Source organism: Myxocyprinus asiaticus, chromosome 18 (assembly GCF_019703515.2).
Source record: "Myxocyprinus asiaticus isolate MX2 ecotype Aquarium Trade chromosome 18, UBuf_Myxa_2, whole genome shotgun sequence".
In the NCBI taxonomy this organism is placed as follows: Eukaryota; Metazoa; Chordata; class Actinopteri; order Cypriniformes; family Catostomidae; genus Myxocyprinus; species Myxocyprinus asiaticus.
The window spans coordinates 18,365,676-18,381,173 of NC_059361.1; the positions used below are offsets into that span (position 1 = coordinate 18,365,676).

The 15,498-nt window shown below is 39.2% G+C and overlaps 1 protein-coding gene across 2 annotated transcripts; it reads left to right on the plus strand.

Moving 5' to 3' along the window:
- The first annotated feature begins 4,064 nt into the window (after window positions 1-4,064).
- fosb (FBJ murine osteosarcoma viral oncogene homolog B) lies at window positions 4,065-9,919 on the plus strand. Of its 2 annotated transcripts, XM_051724391.1 has the most exons (6): window positions 4,065-4,344; window positions 4,500-4,687; window positions 5,955-6,287; window positions 6,482-6,589; window positions 7,010-7,324; window positions 7,464-7,529. In XM_051724391.1, exons 1-6 carry the CDS (start codon window positions 4,281-4,283, stop codon window positions 7,527-7,529), a joined length of 1,074 nt encoding a protein of 357 aa, XP_051580351.1. In that variant the 5' UTR covers window positions 4,065-4,280. The 2 variants fall into 2 exon arrangements, with proteins under 2 accessions (XP_051580351.1, XP_051580350.1); XM_051724390.1 differs by having other exon boundaries at window positions 4,066-4,344; window positions 7,010-9,919.
- The last annotated feature ends 5,579 nt before the right edge of the window (window positions 9,920-15,498 follow it).

Below are 15,498 nucleotides of genomic sequence, written 5' to 3' on the forward strand. Positions count from 1 at the left end.
CATTGATTTTGAAAATATGACTGATCATGCAAAAACACTGTCTTTTATTTAAGGATAGTGATCATATGAAGCCATTTATTATCACATAGTTGTTTGGCTCCTTTTTAAATCATAATGATAACAGAAATCACCCAAATGGCCCTGATCAAAAGTTTACATACCCTTGAATGTTTGGCCTTGTTACAGACACACAAGGTGACACACACAGGTTTAAATGGCAATTAAAGGTTAATTTCCCACACATGTGGCTTTTTAAATTGCAATTAGTGTCTGTGTATAAAGCTCTCACATGCATGCACTGAGCAGGCTAGATACTGAGCCATGGGGAGCAGAAAAGACCTGCGTAACAAGGTAATGGACTATATAAAGATGGAAAAGGATATAAAAAGATATCCAAAGCCTTGAAAATGCTAGTCAGTACTGTTCAATCACTTATTAAGAAGTGGAAAATTCGGGGATCTCTTGATACCAAGCCAAGGTCAGGTAGACCAAGAAAGATTTCAGCCACAGCTGCTAGAAGAATTGTTCGGGATACAAAGAAAGACCCACAGGTAACCTCAGGAGAAATACAGGCTGCTCTGGAAAAAGATGGTGTGGTTGTTTCAAGGAGCACAATACGACGATACTTGAACAAAAATTAGCTGAATGGTCGAGTTGCCAGAAAGAAGCCTTTACTGCGCCAATGCCACAAAAAAGCCTGGTTACAATATGTCCGACAACACCTTGATATGCCTTTGGAGTGACGAGACCAAAATAGAGCTTTATGGTCACAACCATAAGCGCTATGTTTGGAGAGGGGTCAACAAGGCCTATAGTGAAAAGAATACCATCCCCACTGTGAAGCATGGTGGTGGCTCACTGATGTTTTGGGGGTGTGTGAGCTCTAAAGGCATGGGGAATCTTGAGAAAATTGATGGCAAGATGAAGGCAGCTTGTTATCAGAAAATACTGGCAGACAATTTCTGCACGAAAGCTGCACATGGGACGCTCCTGGACTTTCCAGCACGACAGTGACCCTAAGCACAAGGCCAAGTTGACCCTCCAGTGGTTACAGCAGAAAAAGGTGAAGGTTTTGGACTGGCAATCACAGTCTCCTGATCTTAATATCATTGAGCCACTCAGGGGAGATCTCAAACGTGCGATTCATGCAAGACGACCAAAGACTTTGCATGAAAATAAATCGGTTTTGTATGATCTAGGTATTTGGCCAAGACAAATGGGCAGCTATACCGCCTGCAAGAATTTGGGGCCTCATAGACAACTATTACAAAAGACTGCACGCTGTCATTGATTCTAAAGGGGACAATACACAGTATTAAGAACTAAGGGTATGCAGACTTTTGAACAGGGGTCATTTCATTTTTTTCTTTGTTGCCATGTTTTGTTTTATGATTGTGCCATTCTGTTATAACCTACAGTTGAATATGAATCCCATAAGAAATAGAAGAAATGTGTTTTGCCTGCTCACTCGTGTTTTCTTTAAAAATGGTACATATATTACCAGTTCTCCAAGGGTATGCAAACTTTTGAGCACAGCTGTATATATATATATATATATATATATATATATATATATATATATATATATATATATATATATTGGTTATGAAGTATAAACAACAGGGACCTCTGAATCAGTTTTACAGCCACACAATCAAGTACTTTTACAAAGCAGTCTCAACCCTCCGATGTTAATGCAAACTCAGCGTTATTCAACATAAACAGTCAAACTAATTGGCAGTAATTTGGAAGTTGGGTAAAACGAAAACACTTTTTTGGGGGGGTTAGAATATGTTATTGTACTTTGTTAGCAGCCTGCTTAAAACGGTAGGCTAAAAACATACAACTATGTGATTTATACACATTTCGTGCAATATATGCCAACAAACTAGCATGCAATAGTCGTTTTGATTCGATGCAGAGCTGCAGTCTATTGTTACTAAAATGACGGTGTCCGTTTGCAACTTTGCTCTGTAGTGTAGACAGAACGATTAGCAAGCTGGCTGTCGAGCAATATGCAACAATACACGACGACTATATTGAACCTACTTTGAAGATCAAAACCATGAACAGCTAAAATAAGTGACTGTTCGTCTGCCAAGGCGTGTACATTATGCATACACATGAAAGCGTGGTTCTCTCGTCTGAGAAAACTCATATTGTTCCGCCCCTTAAAGAGTTACCAAGGAAACTGTTTGCTACGCAGCAAAAACAAAAAAAGTATCAATCGTCGTGACGTCCCTGCGTCAGACGTGCGAGAACGGCGTTTCCACGGCGACGAAACGGTGTATACACATGCAGGGTCGGTTGAAAAAGACGCCTGGTTGTTTGCTTTCAGAATCTTTATAGTTTATTTTGCATTTAACCACGGAAATTTGAGACGGCGAACAGTTTGTTTATTATCGTTCGTATTGTTCCCCTGCGTCTTTACTTGTCTTCACTGGAGTGGAAATGTTATGGCGTGAATCAACGGAATTTTACTCAGTCACGAAGTGGTTTATTTTTCAATCATATGGCTCAACAAACAATAACAAAGTGACATAAAGAGATGAGGCTGTCAGTCGCACTGTTACAAAGCTAACTGTAAACACGTCTCGCTATCTGATGTATCTTAAAGCATCCCACATATAATTTCTCTGACGTAGCCACATGTTTATTAATGCGGATCTGTGGCGTTCTGGCGGGGATTTGTAAAATGTTTGCCTTACATTCCAAGTACTCCGAATTAGTCATTCCTGTTCGGTCGTTATAATAATGTCCGCCAGTGGAGAGAACGTTCTCCGCCGGTGACGTTCAAGTGCTGCTGACTAACGGTTGTTATCCCCACATTTCCCCATCCTCAAACTACGGTGTTGTGCAGCACATCTACCCCCGTGACATTTCATGGTGTTTTATCATGCCATCATTTTTTGCTTTACGTTACTAAAAAGCCACACTCATTTCCATGCACACAATAAAGAACAATGAATCACAATAATTTGTTCCTACATGAAATACACTAACTATGATTTCCGTTACTACGGCCCACTGTCCGACTTGGAACTTGTGCATGGCTTCTTGTAAATGGCGAGGGTAAAGCCGTTATAATGGGAGCTTTGTTTACTGAACAATGCGTGCATATACTGACAAACGCCGCTGATCATCGTGCATTTTCTATATATTTTAGGATTTTAATGAATTTTATTAGAATATGGTTTAGAATACTAACTCTAAATTGGAAATTATCATAAAGCCATGGGCTAAACTTTTGATAAATACTTAAAACAAAAATAAAAACAAAAACAATGCTGTAACTATTTTAATTGTTATGGTAAGTAGGGCAAATAACAAAGAGTTAGATGCAGTTCTCAAACTTACCCACGATTGACAACTGGTAGGCTGATGTAAATCTCTGCCCCAACCGGTTCTCAAGACTGCTAGCGACGCAGGAACCTTCAGTGTATCGGGGATTCCGTGGGGCGTGTCGGTGAGAAAGTTTACAGTGTAGTCAAAACTGCTGAAAGCGGGATTCCCTCCTTAGCTTAACCACTACCTCAGCAAAACATACGACTTAGTGTTTTCTCTTAATATGTGACTGACAACGTGCACATTTTCAGCCAGAAACCATTTAATAACTTTTAAAAATCTTTATGTAGGACTAATATGGTCGTTTCTTTGTTGTGATAATATCTAACTGCAACTAAATATGTTGTGCATCTGATTGATTGTAAGATAATTTAGGAGAAAATACATATTAACTGGGATAAGGATAAAATGGGTTTATTTTAACCTGATAGTAACATGAAAATCGAATAAAGCTAGTTTATTTATTTTTTCTTCTTTTTTAAAAAATAACCGTGTCATTTCTAAATATTGTCCATTTATACCTTGTGGAAGTAATAGTAAGTGTACCTATTCTTGACCGCGAGCGAGCAGTCTCTTTCTGTGGGTGAGGGAATCCCTTACACGTCATATTGCTTAGATACCTGAAAACAAAAACACTGCTTTTGGACCATATATGGGCACCTACGTCAGCGGAACACCAGTAAGGGGCGGAGCCAGGACTCCCTACTTTACAATGCGTTCTCAGGCTTCATTCACAAGAAGAGCTGCTGCCGAAACACCGATCACATCTTTTACTCCCGTTTGTAATAAACACATCTTTTATGGATTTATAAATGCACATTTCAAAGGGAACATTACACGCATTTTCACGGATTGTACCACGAACTGGGAAGTGTTATCCAAGGGAGATTGGAATTTAGAAGTTTCCTCCAGCAGGGAACTGGATTGATGTCTTAATGCAACTCTTTTGGAACGAGACTAAGGGCATCTTGACGAAGACTCCAAGTAAAAAGTTTTACGGTAGGTGATTTACAAGTTTATATATAACGCGAATTTTGATCTGATGCGCTTCACCGCTGACACATTTCAGCATCCACTTTCTCTTTTATTCGTGCATTACAGTTTGCAAATGTTTGAGAATAGTAAATGTCCTAACAAAAATGCGCTGGTGACAGGTGACATCCCGTTCTCGCCGGGCACAGTAGGTGTTTCGGCTTCTCTCGGCTCCACTGGGGAGATGTTTCAGGGGTTCCCCGGAGACCCCGATACCGGATCCCGTGGAAGCTCATCTCCTTCTTTTGAATCTCAGTACCTGTCGTCCGTGGAATCCTTCGGGAGCCCGCCCACCACCGGCGCACCGCAAGTAAGTCACAGTATTTAACCCTGCATAAATGTCGTGTTTGTCTGTATAAAGACATGTTTTGGTGAAATGGTATGGTCGCTGTCACATTTGCTTGGCTTTGATCTGCGACGCGATGTTGCAAATAGCCAGGGGAATGCATTTTAATGTGTCTGAGTGAATAGATTAGCAATGCTGTTGCTATCGCTCAGCGTGCACACACGAAAAGCTACGCAGAGTATACTGACAAGTCAGCATGTGCGCTGAATCAGGCTGGTAGCAACGTGGTAGGTTTACAGCACGCCGCGAAACAGATGACAAAGCTGTGGAACTCTCCGACGTCCGCACACAACGCTCCGCCTTCGCTCACAGTCCTCCAGCTCGCGCTTCTACGACTTCGACGTGACGTCAATGCGTTCTATTTTGGAGTGTTACGTTGCGTTGCTAAGGGGAACTCCGGGGGTGTGACGGGGGAGGAGGAACAGAGAGGGGAGGTTGGATTCGAGGCCTGCGATTGGCTACGGTGACGTCTTCGAAGCTGAGTGGCCTTTTGCCTAAAACGCTTTCATATGAATATTAATGAAACATGGTATTCTCTTTGGCATCACTGGGCTGATCTTTTTTCTTAAACAAGAAACCATACCAATATAGTTATTTAACCTCTAAATCTGTTTTGCAGCCTTTCAACAGAGAGCTATGCACAATTATTATTTACAAATTTCAAGATATTGATAAGATACCATTACAATTGTACATAATGTGGTCATACACTGTTATATGTGTCTTATCAGTGTTTATAATATAATATTTCTCACACTATCTCACTAATATTTATTTGTTTATACAGTTCCTACATTTCTTATTTAATGTCAGTCCAGTGTCAGCAAGTGCCAAGTCAAATTCCTTGTAAGAGCAATCTTCCTGGTCAATAGCTGACCCCTCTTATGATTCTGCAGTTTAGTCTACTAATTTATTGGGAGTCATTCATAATCAAAAAAATAAAAATAATAATGTGATATTTTAATTTCTAGGAAAAACATGATAAATTCATGATTTTAATAAAACAGCCAACTCTGATAAGTCTCCATTTCTACGTTCTTATTTGTGTTACCTTTTGATAACCCTTAGTCTCTATGTCTAAATGATCCAAGTAATATAAATCCAACTGGAAAGCTTCATTATCGTTACACAGAAGCACTAGAAAACCCATCTTTAAAAAGGGTTAGGGTTAGGGTTAGGCAAGCAGGTGAGGCCCAAAGTTTTATACTGTTTATGTGTTTTGGTTTTCTAGGAGTGTGTTACTGCCACTGGCGGGGTAGGGGTGGGTGGAGGGTCAGCTGGCACCGGGGCAGGGGTGGACATGCCCAGCTCATTTGTACCCACAGTGACGGCCATCACCACCAGCCAAGATCTGCAGTGGATGGTGCAGCCCACTCTCATCTCCTCCATGGCACCAGGGCAAAGCAGCACAGGCTCCAGCACCATGACTCAGCCTGTTGCCTTGGATCCTTATGACCTGCCAGGCACAAGCTATTCTACTGGTGGAGGCTTCACCCCACCAAGCTCTGATACTCCTGGTCCAGTGCGACAGTCACGGAGCCGGCGCCGAACACGAGATGAAACGGTGAGTGAGGTCCATGATGGATGGGATGGTTAATATTTAATCAGAGCCAAAAGTTCAGAGCATGATTATATGTATTTGACCATTTGCTTTTACTTGTCTGGTTCCAACTGCGACTGATTAAAAAAGACAAATTTTGATATGATCTACAAGACACAAGGTTAAATAAGATGATCAATTTGTTCTCATGTTCACAGCTGACCCCTGAGGAGGAGGAGAAAAGACGAGTAAGACGAGAGAGAAATAAACTGGCTGCCGCTAAGTGTAGGAACCGCCGGCGTGAGCTCACAGACAGGTTACAGTCGGTGAGCGATGCTGTACTTAAATATAATTACATTTGTTACATTACTATACATCCTAATTGTTGCTACTAACAAGCATGATAATTGCTACACTCATAAAATGTCAATTTTGCCAAGTTGCTGTTATACTCATAACCAATGCACATGTGCATGATTCTTCAGATTGTATTTAGAAGGGGCTAGTTTAAACAAAGAGTGTATAAACCATAGTTATTATATTCTGGGAACTGACTAATTTCAGCTATTTCACATTTAAGAAAGTGGAACTCCCTCCAAGCAATCATTGAAACTTTAACAACATGTATTTCTTTTGTGTCTTTTGTGCAACTGCTTTTAAAAGGGTAGCCTTATTTCCTGTCCTCATTTCTTATGATCATGTAATCTCTGTCCCCTTGTGTCCTCCTCTTGTCTCTCCAACCAAAGGAGACAGACTTGTTGGAGGAGGAGAAGGCTGAGCTAGAGGCAGAAATATCTGAGCTGCAAAAGGAGAAGGAGCGTCTGGAGTTTGTCCTGGTTGCGCACCAGCCTGGCTGCAAAATCCCCTATCAGGACCAGCCGCCTGCGCAACTGCAGCAGACATCCCCACAGACAGCTTCTGTCTCCGTTGTTGGCTTGACTGTGAAGGAGGACTCTTTCTACCTGCCACCCGCCTACTCGTCCCACCACCACCACGTCCCGGTTTCACAGCCCACGCCGACACAGCCGGTCCCAGCACTGCAGCAAGGGATGATGCAGGAGGTAGCCTTTTCTAGTTCTTTCTATGGGCAGGGCCAGCCGGTGCCGGACGGCCCGTGCCTTGTTGCCGACGGTGGTGGTAACCCTGACGCTGGCAGCTACATCCCCTCATACACATCTTCATTTGTGTTCACCTACCCAGAGGGAGCCTGCGGGGCCAGCGCTAACCAACGAACCAGCAGCAGCGATCAGTCCTCTGATTCCCTGAACTCACCCTCGCTTCTTGCACTTTGAGAGCTCTGCATCTATTTGCCTCAGCTTCTCTATCAACAAAAACACAAATAAGCATAAACAAATTCAAACATTTGAATTTGCGTTGTTCTGGTGCAGATGAACTGGGCTCGACAGCCCACGTTCAGCGAGGTTGTATTAATCTTTTACAACCTCTTATATTAAGGCCCTGATATTTTAAATTAAGATGCGTTAGCATCTGAATGACTTCATCAGTTGATGTAAGTGTATATTAATTCACAATGAATTCAGGCCTAATATCGAGATGAGTCACTGGCTCATGCACACATACCCTCACACACTTAAATTGTCATTGGTTTGTGACACATAACAATGAAAACACATTAGCACACTCCCTCTTGCTTCTAACTTTTCTTGCTCCAGCTTACATTGGTGTACCATCTCCCTTCTTCTCTCTCTATCCATGCCAGTTGCCTGCAGTGTATTTGTCTAAGCAAAAAAGGCAGCAATGAACTTCTGTGTCTTTTGTGGGTTTTGTTTTTATTGGGCCAGATTGCCTTGCTACACTTCTCTCTTCATCCAATTCATCCACACCTCGTCTGACTTCTATGACAAAAAGACATTGCCACATACTCTCTAGCTACCTATCTATCTCTTTATTCTTCCACCGTTGTCCATCTCCACACCTGTTTCTCCTCTCTCCTGTCTCTATGTACCTCTGGTTCTCTCTGAAGTCTTCAGCCCCTGAGAGCCCGTTGGACCCTGAAAGCCCATGGAACCTTGAGTGAGTGCCAGCCCACCCCAACACCACAAACTCCCCTCGCATGGACCGGCCTGCTGCACTGCATAGTGGAACCTCAAAGCCTTTCACAATGAGCAGACATTTCAAAACACCTTAACAAACCAGCCACAGCACGCAGATCAAATGACAGCACATGCCATGGACGGGACTCTTTATACTTTCTTAGTACTGAGGATTTGATTCAATGAGTGAAGACACAGTGTAGACTTTGGCATGGCCAGCAAAGGAGCTTCAACAGGCAGGCGCTAAACGAGGCCTTGGAATCTGAAGGTATGAGATGGTTAGAAATAAGAATCTCAATCTGTTGGATTGAGAGTATCCATATGACCAGCTCAGCAGTAGCGCCACATGTCATCTCCTGCTGGTCCTCATATTTCTGAGAGCTTTGATACAATGTTATACCCTTTCCCTGTTATTGAGAGAGTAAGAGGTGCTTTTTTGTATGTTAAATTCTGTGTTTCAATGATAGTATTAACTCTGAAAAAAAAGTGGCTTAACTGATGACTGCAAACAAGGGTGGCTCTCATTGATATAGTGCCACCATTAGTGTCAATCAGTGTCTGATTGAAAAGAAAGAAAAAGAAAGAAAGACCAAAAAAAGACAAGACAACCTCTTGGTTTTGGATGAGTGGCCTTTGTGCTTCTAAATGTCCTTGACATCATCCTTGAGTTGTGGATCTGGTTTAGCACAGCTCTAGGTTTTGATTGTGAATGGAAGTCACAGAGGACTACATTTCCAGTTTATTTCTTTCTTTAAGGGGGTTGTTTAAGTGAAAAAAAGCACATACACTGGCTACAGACAAAAGGAAGAAGTGGAACAGTGGCCTAAACGCTGGGATGTGCTGATGAATATGAACCGTTTACTTTCCTGTGATGTTTTGATGTTTTGAGTTACTGATTTTTCATTATGCTTTTTCTCTTTTGCTCTTGATTGTGTTGTTGCTGCCAAATGGAAAAAACTGTGGGGCCCTTTGCTGCTCCTCTCTGTAAATGTTGTCTTACTGCAATTATCACAGTTATTGTTATTATGGCTATTATTATTATTTCACAGTTATCTCATATTGGCAACCTAAAAGGCATGTTGTGCACTATGAAACTTTTTATGTTATAAACTATATATAAACTATACATTATGTTTGCACATATATATATATATATATATATATATATATATATATATATATATATATATATATACAGATTGTAATGTATGAATGTTCAGAAAATGTTATTTTTGTCAATGAAGATACAAGGGAGAGCTTGATGCACTTGGTTCTTGTTTAAACATATATATATTTTTCTAAAAGAACAAAAAAATATATTATAATAAATAATAACAGTCCGCCTTTCCCTGAATATGAAAAGCATTGTCACTGCCTTTCATACAAACTGTGTAAAATGTATGATGACTGTACTCAACCTGCGGTGCATATAGTGATATGTATCACAGGTTTGTGGATGCTATCCACTGCTTTTTGCTGTGCTTGATTTGTCAACATGAGGTTGGTTCCACAGCCCTTCTTCATCAACCCCTGTGGACAAAACACACTGGACGCAAAAATATCTATCAATGCAAAATAAATAAAAATGCTAAAGAAAAAATACTGAAATGGATTGAGTGTCTCAATGTATACTTCAGCTGTGAATCAAGCAGTGGTGTTGTATTTCATATTGATTTATAATGTCCAGTGTGCGCTGTCTACCCCTTAGCTTTTGTGTGTGTGTAATATTCAGGGCTTGATGGACAAATTTACGCCTGCCCTATATATTCAAGCTATGGACATGATCAGAATATTACGCGTACCTACATCATACACAGTTGCAAGTATTTTTTAAAACGGATGTGGGCCATTGTTCTTAATGAAATTGTGTGTAGTATTTTATGAGATGAAAAAGATAATATCTGTACAGTTGTTTAAACTGAAATGCCTTTTCATGTTACATTTATATACACAAGTGCACCATTGTCTTTTGGTCAAATTTAGACCTATTTTATTGGGTCAAAGATAGAGAGAACTGTAGGACAACAGTCTGTCCAGTAGAGCCATTTAATGAAATAATGTTCTCATTTAGCAGTGAAAACTGAATTATGACACCTCAAGAGCTGTGTCACGAAACATAATGAAGGCAGAACTGTAATTTCACAAAGATGGACATTATATTATATCGAAAAGCATTTTTTAACCAAGTTTGTGCTGTCATACAGCTTCATGCTATAACATTACATTGATATCAAATCAACATTTCTTTATTGTGTGTCACAACAGTTTTATGTTGTTTTGATTTTCAGCAGTTGGTGCTTTTGTTACTCCTACGCAAAAACATATTGTTACTGTATCTTTGATGATACGACCTGAATCTGATATGATTGCTCAAGGAAATGCGAAGTGTTAGTTAAATGATACCGTATCAGTGACTCTGTGGTCTTCCACTTTGCAAAAACTCTTTGTTAGACTAAACTGCACAATAATGACTATGTTCTAGCTATGATCATCCTAGGTATTTTCAAATTCACAGTGCTTCGAACTGACACAGTGAACTGCAATATATCAGATACTCTAGGAGAACCATGTAGCAAATCAACTGAATTGTGTGATAAAATAATTCCTTAGTGCTACAGTGTCACAGTAAACAATAGAGCCAATTTGTTTTATCTTTCTAGTTTACCTAATGTACAGTATGGATGGTTATACATTATAAGGTTGTTATAGTCTGTGACTCCTGGCTCAGTGTGCGTAATTTGATAGGAGAACCTTCTAATGCACAGTGAAATATAGTGATCATGGTCTAATGTTACAACCACTTGTTCAAATAAAAGAGGGCTGATCTGTTTCAGATACATGTTTGCCTTTTTTGAAGTGAAATTAAAGAAAGGTGTATATAAGGAACATTGCAAAATATTTCAAACTGAAAAATATAGTGCTTTTTCAATACTATTTGTCTTTGTATATTCTTGATTAATAACGCAGATGACAGTCTGGGAGCTTTGATGTCACAGCTTACGACAGTCATGATTTCTTTAGAACCCTGGTGAGTTATATACAACCTGCCGTTCTATATCTTGTCTCTTTCTCCATTTCATTTCACTTCATGTTATAATTCTAGCCCTTTAATAAACGGAGAAGGACTTTTCATATTGTTACTTAGACTGTGAAAGCTAGGTGTACTGTCCTATCTTAATATCTTTGTATGACGTCCAATTTTTCTTGTAAAGAAAATGCCTACAAAATAAACATATTCACAAAGATGTACTGGGTTTTTTTTTTTTAAACATGACAATATTGTGATGAGGTAAATAACATTTTGGTTGTTCAGTTTAATGGACAGTCTTGTCATTAAATGCGTTTCTCAAACCTGCATGTTTTGTAGTAGGAAATTATATTAATGTTATTGTACTGCACTCTAGTGGATCAAATAAACGTAGCACGATGGGTTCTAGTCAGTTAAAAAAATAACACTTTAAAAAATGTTCCTATCGGCTTCTTTTCTTGACCCATGTGTCCATATGTTGACAGTCGATGACAAAGCAACGTGTCCAAGGTAAAATACATTTTGACTTTGGAAAATTCCATTTATCAACAGCGTTTGTTTAAGCTGTTATGGTACAACTAAATTACACGCAAAATGACCCAATGGAGCAGCATGGAACACAATTTAAAATGAGACATGTTTTGGAGCCAGTGTAACCTCGCTCAGGTAGATTCGGAATGTTCGGGTAAGTCGATTTGTTCCGAAGACGGAGAGGATGTTACGTCACGGTGGCAGGTCTAGGTCGGCGTGGAGGAAGATTGAAACGGCGACACGAGAGGAGAGAGAAATAAAAAAATAAATAAATAATGTTTTTAAAAGAAAATTAAAGTTGCTGGATTGAGACTGAAACATATGAAAATGAGTTAGTGAATGAAGAGGAAGAGGAAATGGAGGTAGGATGGACACAAAGAGGAGGGAAGGGTATAGGTATTAAGAAAAGGGCGGAAAATAATCAGGAAGGGTCGACAATAGGCTAATACAGATAGTTCAGAATAAGAATCAGCTTTATTGCCAAGAATGTTTACACATACAAGAAATTTGTCTTGGTGACAGAAGCTTCCAGTGCACAAACAATACAACAAGACAGAGATAATAATAAATAAAAAAACAGAATAAAAGAAAGTGAATAGAAAATACATTTATATGTGAAATACACAATAAGACAATATATATATATATATATATATATATATATATATATATATATATATATATATATATATACACACACACTCACACACACACATACATACATACACACTGCTGGCCAAAAGTTTGGAATAATGTACAGATTTTGCTCTTATGGAAAGAAATTGGTACTTTTATTCACCAAAGTGGCATTCAACTGATCACAATGTATAGTCAGGGCATTAATAATGTGAAAAATTACTATTACAATTTAAAAAGAAATTTCAGAACTTTTTAAACTACTTCAAAGAGTTCTCATCAAAAAAATCCTCCACGTGCAGCAATGACAGCTTTGCAGATCTTTAGCATTCTAGCTGTCAGTTTGTCCAGATACTCGGTTGACATTTCACCCCACGCTTCCTGTAGCACTTGCCATAGATGTGGCTGTCTTGTTGGGCACTTCTCACACACCTTACAGTCTAGCTGATCCCACAAAAGCTCAATGTGGTTAAGATCCATAACACTCTTCCAATTATCTGTTGTCCAATGTCTGTTTCTTTGCCCACTCTAACCTTTTCTTTTTGTATTTCCTGTTTCAAAAGTGGCTTTTTCTTTGCAATTCTTCCCATAAGGCCTGCACCCCTGAGTCTTCTCTTTACTGTTGTACATGAAACTGGTGTTGAGCAGGTAGAATTCAATGAAGCTGTCAGCTGAGGACGTGTGAGGCGTCTATTTCTCAAACTAGAGACTCTGATGTACTTATCCTCTTTAAGAGCTTGTACATCTGGCCTTCCACATCTCTTTCTGTCCTTGTTAGAGCCAGTTGTTTTGTCTTTGAAGACTGTAGTGTACACCTTTGTATGAAATCTTCAGCTTTTTGTTCATTTGAAGCATTGTATAGCCTTCATTCTTCAAAACAATGATTGACTGACGAGTTTGTAGAGAAAGCTGTTTCTTTTTTTGCCATTTTTGACCTAATATTGACCTTAAGACATGCCAGTCTGTGGCAACTCAAAAACAAACACAAAGACAATGTTAAGCTTCATTTAACAAACCAAATAGCTTTCAGCTGTGTTTGACATAATGGCAAGTGATTTTCTAGTACAAAATTAGCCATTTAGATTACTCAAGGATAAGGTGTTGGAGTGATGGCTGCTGGAAATGGGGCCTGTCTAGATTTGATCAAAAATGACTTTTTTCAAATAGTGATGGAGCTGTTTTTTTACATCAGTAATATCCTGACTATACTTTGTGATCAGTTGAATGCCACTTTGGCGAATGAAAGTACCGTTTCCTTTCGAAACAGCAAAATCTGTAATTATTCCAAACATTTGGCCACCAGTGTGTAAATATATATATATATATACACATATACATATGTACAAATACAAATCTTTTATATACAGAAGCAAGGGAATGTAATGACAGAAGAGGTATGGTTTGATGAATAAATATAAATTGACTAAACTGTGTATTGCACATAATTATTGCTCAGTGGGGCAGTTTTAACTGTTCTGAGATGGATAGCCTGAGGGAAAAAACTGTTCCTGTGCCTGACGGGTCTGGGGCCGGTTGCACCAGCTATACGCAAGTTAAAACTTAGCCTAGTTTTGGCATAAATGGGCACCAAGTCACAATTTATGCACTACTAAATATTTGAGCATTGCACCATTAAACTTAGGTAGAACGTAACCTTACGTATAAACTATATTTACGGAAGCCTCCGACCAGGAGCAATGGTTGGAATAAAAAAGCAGACTGATATTTTGTCATCAATGAGCTCACGTTTTGCATGACAGGCTTCAGTCCTTTTGACATATATGAAGGTGTTGACATTTATACTCGTTTACATTTAAGAGAGAGGAAAAAAAATTACTTTCAAGCGGCTCTGCAGCGTGATTGCGTTCAGCACCGTTACGTTCAAACGGTGCAGATTTCAGGGTGCGTCGCCCGGTGTCAAGGTTCAACACATTCAAAATATATAGGATATTAAAATGAATAAATGTCTTTTTTTCCCAGCCTGTTGTCTTAGTATTTATTTATAACCCCTTATTTATTTTAGTTACAGTTCCTATGTATTATTATTTACACAGGGCAAATATACTATTTATCAAAACTACTTTTATTACGTATCGTATTTCAATGGGGTATAATTTATTACAGCTGACAGTAACATGAGCAAACAAGGTTTGAACATCAACCGTAACAAGATCAAACTGAAATTCACAGATGTTTAACACTTCTTTGTACAAATTTGAAGGCTGTTTATTGGATCAATACAGGTAAACGTCATATTATGTGACTACGCACAACTTTACGGAGAGCTTATGACCTACTAGTTAAGTCTTACATTAAGAACAGGTGGTGCAACCAAATTAAGAACTGACTTAGTTCCAATCTAACTAGTAGTTACTAAGCCCTTAGTGTGAACTTTATGAAAGGTCCCAATTTACGTGAAACCTTATGCACAGCTGGTGCAACCCTACCTTGGTGCTCAGTGCTCTGTAGCACCGGCCAGAGGGCAACAGTTCAAAAAGGAAGTGGGCTGGGTGAGTGGGGTCCAGAATGATTTTTCCAGCCCTTTTCCTCACTCTGGAAGGGCAGGTGGCAACCAATACTCCGTTCAGCAGTCCGAACTGTCCTTTGTAGAAGGAGAAGTAGGGGGTAGAAGTAAGAAAGAATATAAAATGGTAGTGAGATTCATAGAAGGAAACGATATGTTGAGAATCAGGGGCCAGATTCACGAAAATGTTCTTAAGCAAAAAATTAAGAAAATTCTTTGGATAAATTATAAGAAGTTCATAAGAATGTTCCTAAGTGCAATTCTTGAAAAGTTCTTAAGAAGTTCTCAAATATTTTCTTAAGAACATCTTAATTTTTTTCTTAAGAATAAAAAGACAGGCTTTGACATTGTCTGATCAGCCTGCTCATGGAGTTGTCTAATAGCCAACAACCAATTGAATACTTCAACATTGTAATGATAAATGTATCTATTAAACTTTTTTTTTTTTAAAAAATAGCAAGC

Coding starts and splice junctions, on each gene's coding strand:
- fosb (XM_051724390.1), top strand. CDS start 4,281: ATGCAACTCTTTTGGAACGAGACTAAGGGCATCTTGACGAAGACTCCA. Junction 4,345..4,499: donor TCCAAGTAAAAAGTTTTACG/GTAGGTGATTTA, acceptor CGCTGGTGACAG/GTGACATCCCGTTCTCGCCG. Junction 4,688..5,954: donor CCACCACCGGCGCACCGCAA/GTAAGTCACAGT, acceptor TTGGTTTTCTAG/GAGTGTGTTACTGCCACTGG.